Source organism: Centruroides sculpturatus, unplaced genomic scaffold (genome assembly GCF_000671375.1).
Source record: "Centruroides sculpturatus isolate CEXI.00-Female unplaced genomic scaffold, Cexi_2.0 scaffold717, whole genome shotgun sequence".
Lineage (NCBI taxonomy): Eukaryota > Metazoa > Arthropoda > Arachnida > Scorpiones > Buthidae > Centruroides > Centruroides sculpturatus.
In genome coordinates this window covers 104,708-130,019 of record NW_019384973.1, presented here as the reverse complement: position 1 = coordinate 130,019, position 25,312 = coordinate 104,708, and the positions used below count along the sequence as shown (strand labels likewise).

At 26.9% G+C, this 25,312-nt stretch overlaps 1 protein-coding gene across 1 annotated transcript in view; it reads right to left on the bottom strand.

Moving 5' to 3' along the window:
- Positions 1-3,198: 3,198 nt before the first annotated feature.
- The window catches only part of LOC111632638 (proto-oncogene tyrosine-protein kinase ROS-like), a 113,357-nt gene continuing 91,243 nt past the window's right edge, over positions 3,199-25,312 (bottom strand). Inside the window, exons 41-48 of the mRNA XM_023377132.1 lie at positions 23,087-23,244; positions 22,009-22,080; positions 17,269-17,340; positions 15,306-15,425; positions 14,228-14,299; positions 13,255-13,326; positions 4,263-4,348; positions 3,199-4,005 (exon numbers count right to left, since the gene is read on the bottom strand). Coding sequence (XP_023232900.1) covers positions 3,310-4,005; positions 4,263-4,348; positions 13,255-13,326; positions 14,228-14,299; positions 15,306-15,425; positions 17,269-17,340; positions 22,009-22,080; positions 23,087-23,244 — 1,348 coding nt within the window. The 3' untranslated portion in view covers positions 3,199-3,309. The remainder of the gene's footprint in view (positions 4,006-4,262; positions 4,349-13,254; positions 13,327-14,227; positions 14,300-15,305; positions 15,426-17,268; positions 17,341-22,008; positions 22,081-23,086; positions 23,245-25,312) is intronic.

Genomic DNA, 25,312 nt, shown 5'->3' with positions numbered 1-25,312 from the left:
GCTGATTTTTCTAAAAATTATATTATTTTCAGATGCAAAAATCAGATTGGACCACTTCTGGCATTTATACTTACGATAACATTAAAAGTGCTCAGCAAATAAACACATAGAAATAAAACACCTTAATTTGTTGCTGAGAAATATATATATAATTGAAAAACAAACGTTTTCAGCCCGATTAACAGGCCATCATCAGGTCAAAAAACAAAAATGGAACATATACGTTCCATGTATAGAATACAAATATTTAAATCAAAATTTACAACAAAAAATTTTTAAAAATATACAAGAGAAACGGAAGAACATATAAAATATATAAAACGGAATAACACAAAATAAAATAAACAATATAAATCTTCCAATAAACTAGTTCTAGCCCGAGTTTTTAGTGAACTTTTTAACCATATACTTCCACACTGAGGACAGGCTCTCAGCATCTCTCGCATTTAAACATCCCTCACATAGCCTACTTCTATATATCTCAATCTCCTCCACCTGTTGATGATGGCCTATTAATCGGGCTGAAAACGTTTCTTTTTCAATTATATATTTTTCTCAGCAAGAAATTAAGGTGTTTTATTTCTATCTATTTATATTTACTTTTTTAAAAATTATTTCTGCCCTGTGGGCACTAAGAGGGCCTATTTTAGCAAGTCCATTATGGGTGGTGGTGAGGAACGAGATCCGACATATCCGGTAGGACCAACCCCGAAAAATTCCTGGAGATTTTTCGACCTACCCAGATCCCGAATCCCCAGAGCAGTAGACTGCCACCTTAACCGCTCGGCCATCAGGCCATCTTTGTACGAGGAGTTTAAGAATATGTGGGTAGTTGCGTTGGGAGATACTAACACAAGCACCTTTACAAATTAGACCCGTTTATCTTATATAAGATGGACTTATACTTTCTCAATTCGGGTGTCACTTTATCAAAGTTCGTGGCGAATCCCGCTAGTCTCGGAGATGTTTCGTAGGTGTCGAAGACCCCTGGGCTAGGTCTTGAACAAGTCCAACAGAGGAAGGACGATGGCAAAGCGAACACAAGACGGTACAGGCGAAGCGAAATCGGGAACTTCGGCGAGGACGATGGCACACAAAAGAAGGGGAGAGGCACGGGTCACTTTGGACGGTATAAAATGACAGGGATCGGCTTTTCATCCTTGAAATCCGGGTATTTAAGAGAGTTCATTCCCGAATTTCCTTCGATTGGTCCGATTCCTTCTCGTCATTTCCCGAATGGTCTCCTTCCTTCCTTGTTTCCAGGTGGAAATAAGATCGGATCGGGTCACGGTCTTAAGTGCTCATCGATCGGTCTTTAGTCGACATCGTCCCTCGACTCTCACCGGGAGATGTTGATGGAACTAAAGAGTCTACGCTCGTATTTTTGCTCGTTATGTTCTCTATTCTGACATTTTGGAATGTTAACTGTCGAACGTGACGTTTTCCTTTCGTCAAATCGCCCCGTTTCCTGGCTCAGTTTAACTTCGATAATTTGTATACGAACGTCAGTGTCAAAGTTCGAACTCTCAGGCCTGACACTGATCTATTTTTCTGGAGCTGATGTTAAAAGTTTGCATTTTATTAACTTTATTCTTTCGAACTTTATGTTTTCGTGGATTTTTACCGATTAGTCTATGATCACTTCCAACGTTGAAGCTTTTTAAGATTGAAACATCTTAAAAATATATTTTACTGAGGATATAATCTATTTTATACAATAACTGATATCCTCAGTTATATATAAATATGATATAACTAACGATCTTTGTAATTCCATTTGGGCTTCTCTACGTCTACTTTAGTTTTTCTGGTTTTTTCATAGGTGTTCATTATATACAAATTATGATTACTTGCAGATTCCGATAATAGTTGAACCCTTTTCTTGCGACTTCTGATGCAAACCGGAAGTTCGTATAGAGTTAATCAGACCGCTTGCCCCTAAGTTTTCCATATCTGGTCGTGACTTTTATCTAACTCCGTTCTCGAGATTAAGGAAGGACAGAAAGTCAGATGGACAACAGTGGGAATTTATAATTCTCTAAATTTTTCAAGCTGCAGTACAATAACGCATGTTGCATGACTTCAATTAAAATTTGCCTTGAATTTGCCTCAAGCAATGCCTATATTTTTAAAATCCTGGATACACCATTATCCAATGTAACAATTTTCTGCAAGTTATACACTAATGTGGGCTATACAATTCCTCGGTTTATTAACAGAATTAGGGTGCTGTTTTAAATTCTTGATATTATTGTGCTTATTTTTAACTAGTTATGCATTTGCCTTTGTCTATTTTTTTATTAAATGCAGTTTTTTTCCTTTCTTTTGTTAAGCTTATACTTCATTTATGAGAAAAGAAACTTAATTTTTTTTTCATTGAGATATAAAAATTTTCTGGTCACGTGTTTTTAAAGCAGACCCAAGCAGCTAATTTTCCTGAAATTAAAAAATTACTGATATTTATGGTAGAAGTACATGATTATTTGGGATATGATTGCGAACTGATATACATTAGAAATTTCTGTTAGAGAATTATGCTTGTATCAGATATTTAATTTTAAATTTCAGCAGTTCTTTCATGCATAATCTGGAAAGTTTTTTTAATAAATATTTTATTTGTTTTCAGTTTTGTAATTTCTTCGGAATGCTAACAATGACATCAGATGACTAAAAGAGATATGGAAAGAGGTCAGATAGTCATGTGGTATGAGAAAGTGGATGTTTAAAAAGGAAGTTAATATAAAAATTAAATGTTATTTCCAAACAAAATATATAACAATTTATTCTTTAAAAATATATAATACACATTAAAGATACTTTATACAAATTTGTGTGTTAGAAGAATAAGTTTTTTGTTTTTGTATTTTTTTGTACACATTTTATATTAAATTTGATTCAGAAAACAAACGATTCCTTGTCTAACACTAATATTGTATGAATAATAAAAAATATTTTATAATGATATTTACAAATAGGCACCTATTGTTTCTTAAAAAAGTAAAAAAATTTTTTTAAGAAACTGACAAGAATTCTTTCAAACAAAATAAACATTTTTACATCTTTAAATAATGATATTTTACTTTTTCTAACATTTATGATATTTAACAATGCCTTTAAATGAAATATGTTTATGATGATATGTAAGTATATAATACATATATCATATACATTCATATGTTTATGATGATATTTTTCTACAAATCATTTCAATCTCATTCATAAAAAATGATAATTTTGTTACATAAGAATTAATGATTATTTACAATATTAACAAGTATTAATTTTTAAACTGGCACAAAAATATAACTGTCAGCACCAAGACGAGTGAGGTGCGTAATTTAATTCAATTCCAGAGATCTCCGATAGTGTAGATATACCACTGTTATTTATATCGTCCAATATTGAATTGATCTCACTTGGACAAGGTATGGTAGAATCAGACCATCTGTCTCTATCATCATTATTAATTTTCTTTTCTGAGAAACTACCATTACCTGAATATTTTGACTTTAGCAAAGCTGATGTCACTGTCGGTGAATGTAATTGTTCAGTTTCATAGAAACTATCACCATTGCTGAGGCAAGCACTTTTATCTCCATTATTGTCAAAATTTAAAATAAATTTTGGATCCATAGGAGCATAAGGTGGAGGTGGACATGGCAGATTTAACAAATCTGCTAAACTGTTGGTGTCAACACACGGCACCAAATTTTGAATATTGACATTTGAACATGTTGGTAAAGTTTTTGAAGATGGAAGCTGTTTATTTTCCAAAACTTTCTTGTTTTGTAATCTTCGTTTAGATGGGAATGGTGGTAATGGCATTTCATATCCATCTGCATCTGTGATATCTTCTGTATCTGCTAATATTTCAAGATATTTTGGTGGATGGAAACCATTACACTGTCTATTTACTTTTTCAGTAATCGAAAATATATTTGAAGAAATATTCTGAAGAGGGGGGTGATTAACAGAAGAGGATCTCTTTAATTTATTTGTGTCACCCTATAGAAGATAAAATTTCTTTTTAATATAATTACTAAAATAAATTTGCAATATTTCATAAGAATATCATTATCAATTCTTTTATTATGATAGTATATTTAATACGAAGGCTGTTTCTTTTTCAACCTCTGATGGTCCATAAAACAAAGACAAATCTAAATAACAAAATGAATTTATTACCAAAAGTTAGGTATAAACATGGTTACTTTTTGACATGGACCATTGGAGGTTGAAAAAGAAACAGCCCTTGTACTTACCAAATCATTTGTTATCTGTAATGGAACACTACAGGTGCTCCAAGTATCCACATCCCTGTCTCTTCCAAACTTTGTTGAATAATCATCTAGAAGAATTATATTGGTTTTATATGATTATTCTATTATTTTTGATTATGTATCTGATGAAAAACAAAGTCAAATTAATAATAATTCAATTTTTCAATATTTATTAGCAATTAATTTAATAATATTAGTATTAATGATGAGATGATTGAAACAATTAAGGATGACTATCATTCTGAAAAATCCAAATTCAAGTTTGGTTCAAATCCTGAAAAATTTTCATGCATGGTCTAGCACAATGTTTCCCAACCTGTGTGTTGCAAGAGTGCCTCAAAGTGTGTTGCTGTAATATTAAATATTTTTTAAAATTTCATTTGTCTTTTTACCATTGGCTGACTGAATGGAGGAGGTGGTGTTCACTAAAATGCCAACTGTTGCAAAATTGTGACATCAGCATGCTTTTCCTCAGTAAAGTTTCATGTCTCTATGTATATGCCAAATCTTTGGACCTTCATGTTGCATAAATGTTGCAGCTTACTAGCTTAATGATCAATACTAACTCTTTTTGCATTGATTCAAATAGTCTTTTTATTTTTGCAGTATATTTGTAAAATTGTGTCTTGGTGAGTTTAACTTCCAAATTATCAAAATTTTTTAAATCAACCANTTTATGTTTATTACAGTATTATTATTATTATTATCATCATCATCATCTCACATATAATATTGTATGATTCAAATGTTCTAAATTTTTGTAAAAAACTTTTTTTTTCTTAAAAGATTAATGATGTTTTCTAAAAATAATTTTCTTATAGATGTAAATACTTCCCGTCCTGATAAAAAGTCTGTGATGATGTATGTGATGTGTTTTTTCCAAGCTCTTCCTCATCATAACATTCCATTGAGAAGATTACATTCAAGTGAAGTGTCAGATTCTGTAAGATTTTGTGTTAAATATTAATTGTCTTATATAGAAATTTATTATAAAAATTAATTATAAGAAGTTAATAAAACTTTAATTGAATGAAAAAATTGAAATTTAATGTGCAACATTGCTGTTATAATATCATTATTGATTATTTTATTGAACAACATTGCAGAGCACTTCCAAATTTTATTGTTTTGACACAGTCCTACTTTTACATCATTTGTAAGAATTCCTTTCCCACAGATTAACAAAATTTTTTAAATTGAAATAAATGTTCTATTATTTAACACTCATTATGTAATAAAACTAATTTTGTTATTAAATTATAAATACCTTTTCTGGTTATTAGAATAAAAGTTGTGATGCATTACAAAAGTAGAAAAACTGGTTCTTTTATAGTGGAAGTTAATTCAGAAAATTTATTTAAAATCATTCTGTAATGAAATTATATCATATTCATTACATTTAAATATATATCAAAGATTTATATATTTAAATTTAGCCTTATTTGTCAAAAATATGAATACAGGGTAGTGAATCAAGTTCCTGTATTTAAAGGGTTCTGCAGTATGTTGTAAGGTTCCAAATGGGATAAAATTTAAACTGTAGGTACTTCAAATGATGTGCTCATCATTTATTTTAAAAAATTTTGTATGAAAAATTGCCACTATGTGGCAGTGTGGCATTATAAGTCAACTAGCAAATGAGCCTGGCATTGCTCTGGCAAATGATTTGGATGATTTGGTAAATATTGTACATTTGGAAATTAAGTTGTTACTATCAAAAACAAAAAAATCACCTGTAAAATACAGTAGAAGTCATTCTTCAGTTTAAGCCTTAATCATTTTCCCTCTCCCCATGGGGGAAATTTTGAAAAATCACTTCTTAGTGTGCATTTTCATACATGTCCCAACTGTAACTGTGTACTAAATTTCATCTCTTTTGGTTCAGGGGTTTGCTCTGAGCAATGATGAATCAGTCAGTCAGTCAGGACATGTAATTTTATATATATAGATGGAAAAGCATTACAAGTGTTCAATGTGATCTCCATTGTTGTCAACAAAGTTTTCCATTTCCAAAATAGCTTTTTATATCATAGAACGTAAAAAGTCTACTGGAATTGCTAGAATATGATGTCTAATGCTGTCATTCAGCTGTTGCATCTTTCATGACACCTGATTGGTCAAAAAGCCCCATAACTATATATATTGTGAAAGATGTCACACTCTGAAGGCTGGAGATGTCACACTCTGAAGGCTGGAGATGTCACAGTTGAAGGACAGCATTACATAATTATGTTCTAGCAATTCCAGTAGACATCTGTTCTGGGATAAAAAATGCACTTTAGGAATGGAAAACTTTGTTGACAACAATGGAGGCCACATCGAACATTTGTAACACTGTTCAGTTGACTTATATTGTCACAGTGCCACATATTGGCAATTTTTCACACAAAATATTTTTAAAATAAATGGTGAGAACATCATTTGAAGTATCTACAGTTTAAATTTTATTCCATTTGGAGCCTTACAATTTACTGCAGAACCCTGTAAATAGAACTTAATTTTTAAAAACTCTGTATATTTGATATGTTATTTATTATATGTTCTGTAATTATAATATCTAAATATCATTAAAATGAACTAATCAAAATAATAAAACTGAATTTTGCTATTATTTTTAATAAAATGAATTGTTTAATTTATTAGGAAGTTTCTGAAGGTGAACATGGTCACACTACAGGCATTAATGATGTAGCTGCTTATCAAAACACATTAGAAGAAGTTCTTACCTGGTTACTTGGTGCAGAAGAAAGACTTAATCAAGAAGGCCCAATAAAGGGCAGTGTTGAAGAAATCAAACAGTTATTTCATATTCATGAAGTATGTAATTTATTTTAAATTTATAACATTTTTTAAAATAAAAATGTTTAAAATCTCAAGAATCATATTAAATTCAAAGTGTGTCACTAATCCAAAAAGATTGGTAAAGAGTGGTCCAACATTATGCCTCATTCCTAACTACAATCCCTGGCAAAAAGTATTTGAACATGATGTAATAAAATGAAATCGTTTACATTTTTATTTTCTTGTAAAAATAGCTCAAACTAATGTTCAAAACAAAAATATACATTTTATTCATTGGGTTATTAAGTGTTAATCACTTTAATTTCAAATGAATAAACCAAACCATTTTCCAAAAAAGAATTTTTACATAAAGCATTATTGGATAAAGTTTTTGAACATATAAGAAGTTGGAAAAGGTATTTGAAAACTGTTCTAAATTTACAGATTTGAGCATTCTAATTTGATTGGAAGAAACCATTAGCTTTAAGATACATGTTTGCATCATTTTCTAAGTAAACAGTGATATTTTACCTGTCTTTTCATAAACAATGGCACCAATCAAAGAATTTATTAATGATGTAAGAAAACAAATTATAAAGCTACTACAAGATGTTGAAAAAACCCAAAAAGAAGTTGCAATGTATATTGGTGTGTCATTAAGAACTGTAAATTACACTTGGAAAAAGTTTAGACACAGGAAAAATAAAAAGCTGTGCCACAAGTATTTGCCCTATAAACCAGCAAGGTTCAAGATCACCTGTAAGCTTTTATTTTCCCAACACGAAGTTGAGTCAACATCAAATCTGATATACTGTACATGATATTCAGAAGGTATTCAAATATTACAATGCTTTAAATTCCAGTTACATTCAGACATTTCATCTTTTTGCAATAATTACATATTAGTCTAATCTACAAATTTCTTTACATGACAATCCTACCATCAGCAGACAATCGAAAATACAGGGGAGAGGAAATGCTAGTACATGAGAAGTTCCTTAAATTTTTGTGTAGCATAATAGCCATCTTCTCCTGGTCATCTTGTTGATTGGAGCAGAGTCTGTTTACTTTCATAACTCTTCCTTTGCACAGTCCCGTTGTCACTGGTCGACTTTGTGTTCTTCCAGTAATGGTAAAATAAAAGAGGATTGCTCTCTCAACCACAAGTTAATATATATCCTCTTCTGCTCCCCCACTGGGTTTATTGCCCCTCCAGGCAATACCGGGTGATGGAACATTCTAGAAGCTTATAAACAAAGGCTTCGTAACTGACAATTTAATTTTATATACAGAAATGATGAGTGATTGTCACACACCTACTGAAAAAAATGTTTAATATGTGGAACACATAAAACAAAAATAAAACAAATGTTTGTGACAGAACAGTAAGAAATAGACTGAATGAGAGAATTTTCATTTGCAAAGCCAAAACAAAACTATCTGACCAAAAACAAAAAATGATCATTTTAAATAATTAAAACAGCACAAAAATTTTACTGTAGGAAACTGGAAAACCTTACTTTTTTCAGATGAGAATCATATATGCATTGTGATGATGATGCAGGAAAATTTGTTTGGAGATGTCTAGATGAGAAATTTAAGGAAGACTGCAAGAATACAAACACTAACAGCCAATTGCAGAGACAACATTTAGAAACCAACAGTGGTTTACAGATCGGGTAGACCACTGTTCAGAAAAATTTCATTGCAGAGACGGCATTCCTCACCTGCCACAATGTAGATAGTGATTAGAAACAAGTTATTTGACCTGTTTTCTAGACTCACTTGACAGTAGTTTAGAGGGCTTTTCAATTCGAGTGGTAGCTTTGTTTGTGGAAAAGTTTAGATAAAAACAGATATCGTTCCTTTGATAAATGTTGTAAATGGTACAAACCGACAAAATTATTCATTAATTAATTGCTTGGAGCAAAAACAACAAAATTAAATACTTTAAATTTGTTTTAAATGTTCCAATTTCAATATTCAAATGGGTGAAGACTTAAAACTTCAATTAATTTAAATCAGATGCATTTATTTACATTTCGAGTATCATGTCGGTTATAAAATGTTAATGCATTACGGAGTCATTGTACTGTTAAACAAACGAGACAATTTTAATAATTACAGAAATCTGTTTATAGATATAAAAAAATGTAATATTAATTTAATAATAAAATATTTTTAAAATTATTCATTTCAATAGTTACGAAGGGTGACAGTAATAAGATGTCGAAATAATTCTTTAAAAATCTATTTCAAATTCAGTATAAATTTTCTAAATACGGATTTCTTCGTATTTTAAACCATATTGGCGACAAAATTAAATATTGAAATGGAAAAGGATTGTCATTAATTGCTGAACAATGGTTTTGACAGTCTTAAGATTTTATTTCTGAAAGCTTTCTGAATATAGCTGGCGATCATGTCTGACATCACAAACAAATAACACGATTGGCCGAACGACTCCTAAAACAGGGGAGTAATAGCAAAGTAAGTAAGAGCCAATGTTTTGCCGAAGTTTGTTTAGAGAATGGTCAGAAATAGACGATTGTCGTCTTTGCAATGCATTTTATACTGTGGTTCAGCCAGCCAACATCTACAGGCCATTCTGTTGATAAACGTTGTTTAACGTAAACTCTGTCTCTGCAATCGACTGTAAGTTTCCATTAAGTTTAATGATTTGGGTCTGCATGCCAGCTTTTGATTCTGAAAATATACTGTATATATTCTTAATGAGGCTGTAATAGCAGAAGTGTATGAGAAAATTTTATAATTATTTCTGATGCGAACAATCAAAGATCACTTTGGTGATGATGATGATGTTTTTCAGGACGATAATGCCACATGCCATTGAGCCAAATAAAATAAAAAAACTGTAAAGTCTAAGGGCCTGCAAATAGCCCAGATTAAACCTTGTTTAAAATTTATGGGCAAAGTTGAAAATGCTGGTTGATGAAAGGGCATCAATTAATAAAGGTGAACTTAAAGAAGCTGTTAAAATTAACTGGAATAAAATAACTTCAGAAACCTTCAATGAATTAATTGTGACAATGCCAAGATGTATAAAAGCTGTTATAAGATCAAGAGGAGGACCAACAAAATATTAACTTTCTATTATTTTGTATGTGATCCTTTTATTATTGTTGTTGTTCAAATACTTTTTTCCAACTTCCTGCATGTTCAAAAACTTTTATCTAATACTGCTTTATGTAAATATTCTTTTTTGGGAAAATGATTTGGTTTAATCATTTGAAATTAAACTGATTAACACTTAATAACCCATTGAACATAATGAGTATTTTTGTTTTGAACATTACATTTTTATTTTCTTACATCATGTTCAAATTCTTTTTGTCAGGGGTTATACTTGGCCATTCCATTATGGTCTGGCCATATCTGTAATGAGCATGAATAAAAGGCCTTCTTAAGACTTACAGAGCAGACTAATATTTTTTTGTATTTATTCATGTATATTTGTGGAATTTATAAGATCTGTATCAATAAATTTTCGCATTAATGTACAATCCTTTCTTTTTTCTTTGATGTAATTTAGCATGATTCTTCTTAAGACAAAAATATAAAATAAATTTTATATAGCTACTTTTGTAAAAATTGCTGGATTATAGGTTTAGTGTTTTTAATTCAAGTATAACCAAGTTTAGGTGGCAGTATTTAATGTGTCCTTTTATTCTATAATAAAATCCTTAAAAAAGTTTAGAAATTATAACTGTTTATTCAGGAAGCCAAAAATATTTTCTTTTGGAACCATTTTAGAATCTATTTAAGTCATCTTCAGCCGAAAATTATTTGTAAATTCTTATAACATCAAATTACAACATTGAATAAAATCAAATCAAACCACAGCATTCAAATTTAAACAATGGTACATTAGAGGATGATGAACAACTGTTAAAATACAAAGAATATAAATAAAATATAAAGAAATACAAATAATAGAATTAATTTAAAGTAATTATGCTAAATGTTCTGTTAATCTATTAACTAATCATGTAAGATCATTGCTGTTTACTATAGTTTTCCAGCTATTGCTGATGAGTGTAGTATTGTTGATATTAATTATGTTTAAGTATTTGGGTGAACAATAAATGTATATCTGCTCTAATAATCTTATTAGAACTCTTTCTGTACCTTCTATGATAGCTGGTCTATCCCATAATACCCTGATTTCTCACTTGCATGCCAGTGAAGTTCTGACACTGTACTAAAATAGAAGAAATTGAATGAAAGTGTTCTCTTAATCTAATATCAATACTTAGAGAATGAATGATGGAACCTATATAATAGAAGCATTGATCTTTTACAATTTTAGAAGCATAAACTTCTGGATTCCACCAATATATTAGTTTTGTCTTTGTTGATATGCAGTATGATCACAAGTGATGGAGATTTTCTTATTTATAAAGTAAACTAAAACTTTTTAGAATATGATGTTAATGTTGCTGCAGTCTTGTCTATAACTATTAACACTTCTTTCTTAATATGGTGACCTGGACAGCCTAACTGACATCCAATTGTGAGGTTCTTATGGCCTTCAGAGCCTTCTTATTGCTAAATGAGTGATTACATTCAGAAATTTCTAATACCAACTAGGTTGCACCTACGACTCAGCATTCTACCCATCTTTCTACCCATCTATTTCAATTATATCTTTCAAGGCTGGTGACTCCATTCATACTCCTCTGTTTTCTAAATAACATTTATTATCCTTTTTTTTTTATTATTAATTAATTTAATTTAATTTAATTATATTATTTTCTTTGTATTTTAAGTTGTTTATCATCGTCTAATGTTCCATTTGATATTATAAGAATTTAATAAAAAATTCCTTGTTCAAAGTTCCTTTTTCAGAAATTATTTATAATTTTAATTGGATGTGTTTTGTGTTTTTAAAAAGGACTTTTTGTAATTTCTGGCAACAAGCAGCCTACAAAGAAAGATCAGTCGCAAAAAAGTGTATAGTCTTGGAACACAAAGAATAAATGGTGATCCCTTTTGGGCAGTTTTTGTCTTCAATTTTTATTAAACAATAATTCTCCATCAGACGAATTTACAGAAGAATTTACAAACAATTTGCAGCTGAAGCTGACTCATATAGAGTCAAAAATACTTACAAAATAATATATTTTTGGCTTCCTGAATAAGCAGTTATAATTTATAAATTATCATGATGCCAAATTTTAAGAACTGCATTGTCCTAAAATAGTGAATATTTATCTTAAAGTCTGAAATGTATATCTATTAATTCATTTTACACTCTTAATTGCAATTAATTTTAAAATATTCTTGATAAATGCAAAAAAAAAATCATGCATTAAATAAAAGAGCACACAAAAAGCATTGACAAAGCAAGTAATTATAAAAAACATTAGAACATACATATATAAGAATACAGAAACTTTAGTAGCATAGATATTCTCATATCATCTCAAGTTAAATTTTAATTTTTAACATGAAAATATGAACTAATGTGTAAAAATATATAAATAATTGTTATTTATGATGATGATTTGAGCAATAAAACAATGATATAACTTTATTTGATTAACATTATTTATACTGGTATAACGATTTATAAAAAAAAGATTAAAATAGAAATTTTAAATTTATTAGATTAAAATATTTGGAAATCTACAAAAAAAAAATTTTTTTTACATCTTGTTTTAAAAAAAGTTTTATTCTATTCAATTAAATTGGATAACAAATAATATAATGAACTCAATGTCATATCCATAAAATCAAAATCTCTATATTGCTTTAGTTTATAAATTGATGAATAATGATCTAAATATATACAGTATTGATTTAAAAAAATATTTTAGTTTTAAATTTTACAAAAATATTTTATGAATTTTCTATAATTATGTATAAAAGATATCAAATTTTTTAATATGTTTAAAAATGCAAGAATTAATATATAAAAGTCTTAGTAAGAAATAATTTCTTGATAATTAGAAGAAAGAATGAAGTTTAACTTTCTAAATTGTCAAATAAATATTTCTGAATGTGTAAGAAGTAAAAATAATTTATTTTAATACTCATCATAATTAACTGTAAAAGAAAAGATATGAAAGATGAAACTCTTACAAAATTCAAATTAGAATGAAAAGAGATTCATAGAAAAATAGGTTAGTACATTAGAAGAAAAAAGAATCAGAATTAATGAGCAAACTACCTTGAGTGGACTGATGATGAGGTTGATGATTATGATGAATATCTTCAAGATAAGCTAAGTTCTCTATGCCACCTATTAACAAAACAAATTGCATGCAATATACAATAACTGAATTTGCAAGAAAAAATTTTAGCAAGTCATGCATAAAAATCACAATAATATGCATGCCAACACAGAAATGAAATCAATCATTTTCAAATTTATTAAGGTAATTCTTAATTGGGCGTTAATTTGTTTTAATAAGAATAAAAGTTATTTATCAGAATATATATATCACAGTTAATGCCGTAAAGCAGTGAAGCAAAAAATTAAAGATTATNACAATGATATAACTTTATTTGATTAACATTATTTATACTGGTATAACGATTTATAAAAAAAAGATTAAAATAGAAATTTTAAATTTATTAGATTAAAATATTTGGAAATCTACAAAAAAAAAATTTTTTTTACATCTTGTTTTAAAAAAAGTTTTATTCTATTCAATTAAATTGGATAACAAATAATATAATGAACTCAATGTCATATCCATAAAATCAAAATCTCTATATTGCTTTAGTTTATAAATTGATGAATAATGATCTAAATATATACAGTATTGATTTAAAAAAATATTTTAGTTTTAAATTTTACAAAAATATTTTATGAATTTTCTATAATTATGTATAAAAGATATCAAATTTTTTAATATGTTTAAAAATGCAAGAATTAATATATAAAAGTCTTAGTAAGAAATAATTTCTTGATAATTAGAAGAAAGAATAAAGTTTAACTTTCTAAATTGTCAAATAAATATTTCTGAATGTGTAAGAAGTAAAAATAATTTATTTTAATACTCATCATAATTAACTGTAAAAGAAAAGATATGAAAGATGAAACTCTTACAAAATTCAAATTAGAATGAAAAGAGATTCATAGAAAAATAGGTTAGTACATTAGAAGAAAAAAGAATCAGAATTAATGAGCAAACTACCTTGAGTGGACTGATGATGAGGTTGATGATTATGATGAATATCTTCAAGATAAGCTAAGTTCTCTATGCCACCTATTAACAAAACAAATTGCATGCAATATACAATAACTGAATTTGCAAGAAAAAATTTTAGCAAGTCATGCATAAAAATCACAATAATATGCATGCCAACACAGAAATGAAATCAATCATTTTCAAATTTATTAAGGTAATTCTTAATTGGGCGTTAATTTGTTTTAATAAGAATAAAAGTTATTTATCAGAATATATATATCACAGTTAATGCCGTAAAGCAGTGAAGCAAAAAATTAAAGATTATTAAAAAATTTTTAATCAATTAGAAATACATTTATATAACAATAAAATTTATTACAATAAAATAACTTTCAGATATAAACACAGTTTACGAAAATTATTAATGAATTATTATCTGACTGAAAAATATGTGCATTTAATCATCAGTTGACATTTTAAAAATATACCATACCAAATATAAATGATAAACCTTAACAAGAACAATGTTTATTAAAATAAATAAATATTAATATATAATTATACTTGTGTTATTATCAATTTTAATTAATTTATTTTTAATATTATCATTTGAAACAGTTATAACATTTTATTATTATTATTGTAAAAATAATATTGATTTATTTTTTAACATATTTTTAATTAAACTTTTAATGAAAAAATTGATTTTGAATATTTAAAGTGAAAAAAACCTGATCTAATTGACACTTAATATATTTTTTTACATTAACAATAAACATTGTATAAATATAAAAACTGTTTCAAAAATTACTTTCAATATTTTTTTATTTATTTATTCACTTATTTATTTACTAAAAATTTTTCAATTTCATTTCAGTTAAAAACATTAAATTTATCATAGCATAGATTTTTAATGCATAATTAAAAGGAATAAATCTTTAATTCAAAAATTTTAAGACTTTCAAATATTAAAAAAACAAATTTAAAGTACAGCAAAATATATTTTAATTTTAAAACAAAGTAGATTTATTACAATTATATCTCCAAACTGAAACATAAAAAATCAAAAACAAAACAATCTTACCATTATGTATATGTCCTAAATAATTATGATTATGTACAGAATCTATATGAGAAGCACTTGTAGACTTCCTATGTAATTCTTTCAATTTTTCTAAACAGTAATCAAAAGTAGGACGATTTTCTGGATAATATATTAGTTTTGTCTTTGTTGATATGCAGTATGATCACAAGTGATGGAGATTTTCTTATTTATAAAGTAAACTAAAACTTTTTAGAATATGATGTTAATGTTGCTGCAGTCTTGTCTATAACTATTAACACTTCTTTCTTAATATGGTGACCTGGACAGCCTAACTGACATCCAATTGTGAGGTTCTTATGGCCTTCAGAGCCTTCTTATTGCTAAATGAGTGATTACATTCAGAAATTTCTAATACCAACTAGGTTGCACCTACGACTCAGCATTCTACCCATCTTTCTACCCATCTATTTCAATTATATCTTTCAAGGCTGGTGACTCCATTCATACTCCTCTGTTTTCTAAATAACATTTATTATCCTTTTTTTTATTATTAATTAATTTAATTTAATTTAATTATATTATTTTCTTTGTATTTTAAGTTGTTTATCATCGTCTAATGTTCCATTTGATATTATAAGAATTTAATAAAAAATTCCTTGTTCAAAGTTCCTTTTTCAGAAATTATTTATAATTTTAATTGGATGTGTTTTGTGTTTTTAAAAAGGACTTTTTGTAATTTCTGGCAACAAGCAGCCTACAAAGAAAGATCAGTCGCAAAAAAGTGTATAGTCTTGGAACACAAAGAATAAATGGTGATCCCTTTTGGGCAGTTTTTGTCTTCAATTTTTATTAAACAATAATTCTCCATCAGACGAATTTACAGAAGAATTTACAAACAATTTGCAGCTGAAGCTGACTCATATAGAGTCAAAAATACTTACAAAATAATATATTTTTGGCTTCCTGAATAAGCAGTTATAATTTATAAATTATCATGATGCCAAATTTTAAGAACTGCATTGTCCTAAAATAGTGAATATTTATCTTAAAGTCTGAAATGTATATCTATTAATTCATTTTACACTCTTAATTGCAATTAATTTTAAAATATTCTTGATAAATGCAAAAAAAAAATCATGCATTAAATAAAAGAGCACACAAAAAGCATTGACAAAGCAAGTAATTATAAAAAACATTAGAACATACATATATAAGAATACAGAAACTTTAGTAGCATAGATATTCTCATATCATCTCAAGTTAAATTTTAATTTTTAACATGAAAATATGAACTAATGTGTAAAAATATATAAATAATTGTTATTTATGATGATGATTTGAGCAATAAAACAATGATATAACTTTATTTGATTAACATTATTTATACTGGTATAACGATTTATAAAAAAAAGATTAAAATAGAAATTTTAAATTTATTAGATTAAAATATTTGGAAATCTACAAAAAAAAAATTTTTTTTACATCTTGTTTTAAAAAAAGTTTTATTCTATTCAATTAAATTGGATAACAAATAATATAATGAACTCAATGTCATATCCATAAAATCAAAATCTCTATATTGCTTTAGTTTATAAATTGATGAATAATGATCTAAATATATACAGTATTGATTTAAAAAAATATTTTAGTTTTAAATTTTACAAAAATATTTTATGAATTTTCTATAATTATGTATAAAAGATATCAAATTTTTTAATATGTTTAAAAATGCAAGAATTAATATATAAAAGTCTTAGTAAGAAATAATTTCTTGATAATTAGAAGAAAGAATAAAGTTTAACTTTCTAAATTGTCAAATAAATATTTCTGAATGTGTAAGAAGTAAAAATAATTTATTTTAATACTCATCATAATTAACTGTAAAAGAAAAGATATGAAAGATGAAACTCTTACAAAATTCAAATTAGAATGAAAAGAGATTCATAGAAAAATAGGTTAGTACATTAGAAGAAAAAAGAATCAGAATTAATGAGCAAACTACCTTGAGTGGACTGATGATGAGGTTGATGATTATGATGAATATCTTCAAGATAAGCTAAGTTCTCTATGCCACCTATTAACAAAACAAATTGCATGCAATATACAATAACTGAATTTGCAAGAAAAAATTTTAGCAAGTCATGCATAAAAATCACAATAATATGCATGCCAACACAGAAATGAAATCAATCATTTTCAAATTTATTAAGGTAATTCTTAATTGGGCGTTAATTTGTTTTAATAAGAATAAAAGTTATTTATCAGAATATATATATCACAGTTAATGCCGTAAAGCAGTGAAGCAAAAAATTAAAGATTATTAAAAAATTTTTAATCAATTAGAAATACATTTATATAACAATAAAATTTATTACAATAAAATAACTTTCAGATATAAACACAGTTTACGAAAATTATTAATGAATTATTATCTGACTGNAATCGACAAAATTATTCATTAATTAATTGCTTGGAGCAAAAACAACAAAATTAAATACTTTAAATTTGTTTTAAATGTTCCAATTTCAATATTCAAATGGGTGAAGACTTAAAACTTCAATTAATTTAAATCAGATGCATTTATTTACATTTCGAGTATCATGTCGGTTATAAAATGTTAATGCATTACGGAGTCATTGTACTGTTAAACAAACGAGACAATTTTAATAATTACAGAAATCTGTTTATAGATATAAAAAAATGTAATATTAATTTAATAATAAAATATTTTTAAAATTATTCATTTCAATAGTTACGAAGGGTGACAGTAATAAGATGTCGAAATAATTCTTTAAAAATCTATTTCAAATTCAGTATAAATTTTCTAAATACGGATTTCTTCGTATTTTAAACCATATTGGCGACAAAATTAAATATTGAAATGGAAAAGGATTGTCATTAATTGCTGAACAATGGTTTTGACAGTCTTAAGATTTTATTTCTGAAAGCTTTCTGAATATAGCTGGCGATCATGTCTGACATCACAAACAAATAACACGATTGGCCGAACGACTCCTAAAACAGGGGAGTAATAGCAAAGTAAGTAAGAGCCAATGTTTTGCCGAAGTTTGTTTAGAGAATGGTCAGAAATAGACGATTGTCGTCTTTGCAATGCATTTTATACTGTGGTTCAGCCAGCCAACATCTACAGGCCATTCTGTTGATAAACGTTGTTTAACGTAAACTCTGTCTCTGCAATCGACTGTAAGTTTCCATTAAGTTTAATGATTTGGGTCTGCATGCCAGCTTTTGATTCTGAAAATATACTGTATATATTCTTAATGAGGCTGTAATAGCAGAAGTGTATGAGAAAATTTTATAATTATTTCTGATGCGAACAATCAAAGATCACTTTGGTGATGATGATGATGTTTTTCAGGACGATAATGCCACATGCCATTGAGCCAAATAAAATAAAAAAACTGTAAAGTCTAAGGGCCTGCAAATAGCCCAGATTAAACCTTGTTTAAAATTTATGGGCAAAGTTGAAAATGCTGGTTGATGAAAGGGCATCAATTAATAAAGGTGAACTTAAAGAAGCTGTTAAAATTAACTGGAATAAAATAACTTCAGAAACCTTCAATGAATTAATTGTGACAATGCCAAGATGTATAAAAGCTGTTATAAGATCAAGAGGAGGACCAACAAAATATTAACTTTCTATTATTTTGTATGTGATCCTTTTATTATTGTTGTTGTTCAAATACTTTTTTCCAACTTCCTGCATGTTCAAAAACTTTTATCTAATACTGCTTTATGTAAATATTCTTTTTTGGGAAAATGATTTGGTTTAATCATTTGAAATTAAACTGATTAACACTTAATAACCCATTGAACATAATGAGTATTTTTGTTTTGAACATTACATTTTTATTTTCTTACATCATGTTCAAATTCTTTTTGTCAGGGGTTATACTTGGCCATTCCATTATGGTCTGGCCATATCTGTAATGAGCATGAATAAAAGGCCTTCTTAAGACTTACAGAGCAGACTAATATTTTTTTGTATTTATTCATGTATATTTGTGGAATTTATAAGATCTGTATCAATAAATTTTCGCATTAATGTACAATCCTTTCTTTTTTCTTTGATGTAATTTAGCATGATTCTTCTTAAGACAAAAATATAAAATAAATTTTATATAGCTACTTTTGTAAAAATTGCTGGATTATAGGTTTAGTGTTTTTAATTCAAGTATAACCAAGTTTAGGTGGCAGTATTTAATGTGTCCTTTTATTCTATAATAAAATCCTTAAAAAAGTTTAGAAATTATAACTGTTTATTCAGGAAGCCAAAAATATTTTCTTTTGGAACCATTTTAGAATCTATTTAAGTCATCTTCAGCCGAAAATTATTTGTAAATTCTTATAACATCAAATTACAACATTGAATAAAATCAAATCAAACCACAGCATTCAAATTTAAACAATGGTACATTAGAGGATGATGAACAACTGTTAAAATACAAAGAATATAAATAAAATATAAAGAAATACAAATAATAGAATTAATTTAAAGTAATTATGCTAAATGTTCTGTTAATCTATTAACTAATCATGTAAGATCATTGCTGTTTACTATAGTTTTCCAGCTATTGCTGATGAGTGTAGTATTGTTGATATTAATTATGTTTAAGTATTTGGGTGAACAATAAATGTATATCTGCTCTAATAATCTTATTAGAACTCTTTCTGTACCTTCTATGATAGCTGGTCTATCCCATAATACCCTGATTTCTCACTTGCATGCCAGTGAAGTTCTGACACTGTACTAAAATAGAAGAAATTGAATGAAAGTGTTCTCTTAATCTAATATCAATACTTAGAGAATGAATGATGGAACCTATATAATAGAAGCATTGATCTTTTACAATTTTAGAAGCATAAACTTCTGGATTCCACCAATATATTAGTTTTGTCTTTGTTGATATGCAGTATGATCACAAGTGATGGAGATTTTCTTATTTATAAAGTAAACTAAAACTTTTTAGAATATGATGTTAATGTTGCTGCAGTCTTGTCTATAACTATTAACACTTCTTTCTTAATATGGTGACCTGGACAGCCTAACTGACATCCAATTGTGAGGTTCTTATGGCCTTCAGAGCCTTCTTATTGCTAAATGAGTGATTACATTCAGAAATTTCTAATACCAACTAGGTTGCACCTACGACTCAGCATTCTACCCATCTTTCTACCCATCTATTTCAATTATATCTTTCAAGGCTGGTGACTCCATTCATACTCCTCTGTTTTCTAAATAACATTTATTATCCTTTTTTTTTTATTATTAATTAATTTAATTTAATTTAATTATATTATTTTCTTTGTATTTTAAGTTGTTTATCATCGTCTAATGTTCCATTTGATATTATAAGAATTTAATAAAAAATTCCTTGTTCAAAGTTCCTTTTTCAGAAATTATTTATAATTTTAATTGGATGTGTTTTGTGTTTTTAAAAAGGACTTTTTGTAATTTCTGGCAACAAGCAGCCTACAAAGAAAGATCAGTCGCAAAAAAGTGTATAGTCTTGGAACACAAAGAATAAATGGTGATCCCTTTTGGGCAGTTTTTGTCTTCAATTTTTATTAAACAATAATTCTCCATCAGACGAATTTACAGAAGAATTTACAAACAATTTGCAGCTGAAGCTGACTCATATAGAGTCAAAAATACTTACAAAATAATATATTTTTGGCTTCCTGAATAAGCAGTTATAATTTATAAATTATCATGATGCCAAATTTTAAGAACTGCATTGTCCTAAAATAGTGAATATTTATCTTAAAGTCTGAAATGTATATCTATTAATTCATTTTACACTCTTAATTGCAATTAATTTTAAAATATTCTTGATAAATGCAAAAAAAAAATCATGCATTAAATAAAAGAGCACACAAAAAGCATTGACAAAGCAAGTAATTATAAAAAACATTAGAACATACATATATAAGAATACAGAAACTTTAGTAGCATAGATATTCTCATATCATCTCAAGTTAAATTTTAATTTTTAACATGAAAATATGAACTAATGTGTAAAAATATATAAATAATTGTTATTTATGATGATGATTTGAGCAATAAAACAATGATATAACTTTATTTGATTAACATTATTTATACTGGTATAACGATTTATAAAAAAAAGATTAAAATAGAAATTTTAAATTTATTAGATTAAAATATTTGGAAATCTACAAAAAAAAAATTTTTTTTACATCTTGTTTTAAAAAAAGTTTTATTCTATTCAATTAAATTGGATAACAAATAATATAATGAACTCAATGTCATATCCATAAAATCAAAATCTCTATATTGCTTTAGTTTATAAATTGATGAATAATGATCTAAATATATACAGTATTGATTTAAAAAAATATTTTAGTTTTAAATTTTACAAAAATATTTTATGAATTTTCTATAATTATGTATAAAAGATATCAAATTTTTTAATATGTTTAAAAATGCAAGAATTAATATATAAAAGTCTTAGTAAGAAATAATTTCTTGATAATTAGAAGAAAGAATAAAGTTTAACTTTCTAAATTGTCAAATAAATATTTCTGAATGTGTAAGAAGTAAAAATAATTTATTTTAATACTCATCATAATTAACTGTAAAAGAAAAGATATGAAAGATGAAACTCTTACAAAATTCAAATTAGAATGAAAAGAGATTCATAGAAAAATAGGTTAGTACATTAGAAGAAAAAAGAATCAGAATTAATGAGCAAACTACCTTGAGTGGACTGATGATGAGGTTGATGATTATGATGAATATCTTCAAGATAAGCTAAGTTCTCTATGCCACCTATTAACAAAACAAATTGCATGCAATATACAATAACTGAATTTGCAAGAAAAAATTTTAGCAAGTCATGCATAAAAATCACAATAATATGCATGCCAACACAGAAATGAAATCAATCATTTTCAAATTTATTAAGGTAATTCTTAATTGGGCGTTAATTTGTTTTAATAAGAATAAAAGTTATTTATCAGAATATATATATCACAGTTAATGCCGTAAAGCAGTGAAGCAAAAAATTAAAGATTATTAAAAAATTTTTAATCAATTAGAAATACATTTATATAACAATAAAATTTATTACAATAAAATAACTTTCAGATATAAACACAGTTTACGAAAATTATTAATGAATTATTATCTGACTGAAAAATATGTGCATTTAATCATCAGTTGACATTTTAAAAATATACCATACCAAATATAAATGATAAACCTTAACAAGAACAATGTTTATTAAAATAAATAAATATTAATATATAATTATACTTGTGTTATTATCAATTTTAATTAATTTATTTTTAATATTATCATTTGAAACAGTTATAACATTTTATTATTATTATTGTAAAAATAATATTGATTTATTTTTTAACATATTTTTAATTAAACTTTTAATGAAAAAATTGATTTTGAATATTTAAAGTGAAAAAAACCTGATCTAATTGACACTTAATATATTTTTTTACATTAACAATAAACATTGTATAAATATAAAAACTGTTTCAAAAATTACTTTCAATATTTTTTTATTTATTTATTCACTTATTTATTTACTAAAAATTTTTCAATTTCATTTCAGTTAAAAACATTAAATTTATCATAGCATAGATTTTTAATGCATAATTAAAAGGAATAAATCTTTAATTCAAAAATTTTAAGACTTTCAAATATTAAAAAAACAAATTTAAAGTACAGCAAAATATATTTTAATTTTAAAACAAAGTAGATTTATTACAATTATATCTCCAAACTGAAACATAAAAAATCAAAAACAAAACAATCTTACCATTATGTATATGTCCTAAATAATTATGATTATGTACAGAATCTATATGAGAAGCACTTGTAGACTTCCTATGTAATTCTTTCAATTTTTCTAAACAGTAATCAAAAGTAGGACGATTTTCTGGATAATAACTCCAGCACATAACCATTAACTGATGACTATAAAAATTATATTTTATATTAATTTTATAGGAAAATAATAATAATTTTATGTTTTTAAGCTATAAATCTATTAAATTAATTATAATAATAAATATTAAATAATAATTAAATATTATTATTCCTTAATCACATATTAAAACTTGCATCTAAATTAGCATTTTTGAGATAAATTCCATATCAAAGCATTTTATATATATATATATACACTGGCATGCGAAACTTAAATAACAATATAATTTTTAATCAGACAGCCATTATATTGTAGAAAAGGACTTGTTGTGATCAGTATATGAACAGTGAACACCCAATTCAGTAGGAAGGTGATTTGTGTGCAGGAAAATCACATCACAAGTAACTAGAGGGCACACAAAACATGTGCAGTCAGCATGTGCAGTGCAAGAGTACAGTGGTTTTGATTCCTATATGCATTCTATTAACTTTTTCTGCACTAGTATACTTTCTTCATTCTTTAAGTACAAAATACTGTGTCTATATTCTGAATGTCATATCTCACAGGTGATTTCTTGCAGAGTTACAGTAAAAAAAACAACCATTGCTTAAGTTTTGCACACCAGTGTATATTGGAACCTAATTAAGCATTTAAAAATTTGTTTATAATGCAAATATCTATATGATAATGGAATCTAAACTTAACATCATTTTTCTATTTTATTAATGTATGCATGAGTTTTACATATAGGCAATAAGAAAAAATTATAAATCACTATCAAATGTTTTAGTTTCTGTAAATTTGTGGATTACTTTATAGAGTAATCAACAAATAATTAATCACAATTAATAAACATTATTTTATCTTTTAAACNATACTTAAATTTAATAAAATATAACATTAGTTCCTATTGTTGAATATAAATATATAAATACAATAAAATATAAATATTCGAAAAAATATTTAATTAATTCCTATTGTTGAATATAAATAAATAAATACAGGTACAATAAAATATAAATATTCGAAAAAATATTTAATTAATTTACGATTAAATGCATACTACATATTAAGAGTAATGAATAAATAATTTGTTTTTAAGATATTATTATTAAAGGTTAAATTTAATATAGAATGACAATTAAGTAATATAAATAAATTCGATGATATCATATGACAGTTTTCACGTCAGACTAATTTATTTTTCTTAACTGACGTAAGTTCGTTTTTCTATTCCGTTAAAACGGGACCGAAAACTATCAGAATAATGACACATTCAGGAAACCTCTTGCTCTAGCCTATTAAAAGAATAAGATGGTCAGCCTTCTCTCTCTCTCTCTCAGGCAGGGCCGTCTAGAAGGGGAAATTTGGGATGGTTCCTGCTCCTATAAATTAACATTACTTTTACTAACAAAAATAAAATATTTATGACTTTAAAATATTTATGAGCTTAATATTATTTGTTGTGTGGTAAATGAGGCAGACTACAGTAATGCCAAGTTTATCTACATCTTAAATAAGGTAAAAAGATCACTCTTTCCCATTACTACACTACACTTCCAAAAGAGTCTACAATAGTCCTGCCCGCGATACCGTTTTGTGGTCAAGTCACCGTCCGTATTTGCCGTATTTTTAGGTGACATGCCTTTTTTCTGCCGGTTTCTCCATGGCCAAATCTTAGGAGGTGTTGTCCAATGACAGAGATCCCATATCCACCCTTGAAAGATCGGGGGCTTACTCTGTCCCATTGGAAAATGTGTTGGGAGGTTGCACCCATTATATTGGCGCAACAACCAGAATGTTGTCGTATTGTATTTTAGAACATCAATATTCTATCAGGGAAGGCAAGAATGAAACCGAACTTGCTAGAATAGTGTTACAACACCAACATACCCCATTGTGGGGTGAAGTGGCCATATTAAGACAATGCAATAATAGAAATCTTGTGTATATTTGGGAAGCCCTCCTTACCAACATATTAAAGCCCTGCAACACCCCCACACTTGATTTGTCCCCTTTGTGGATAAATTTGTATAACTATCTAAAACAACGTATCTAGCTCCACAATTTGGAGGCATTTAACGCATGTGCATTATAACCGAACTTGTTTTCGTC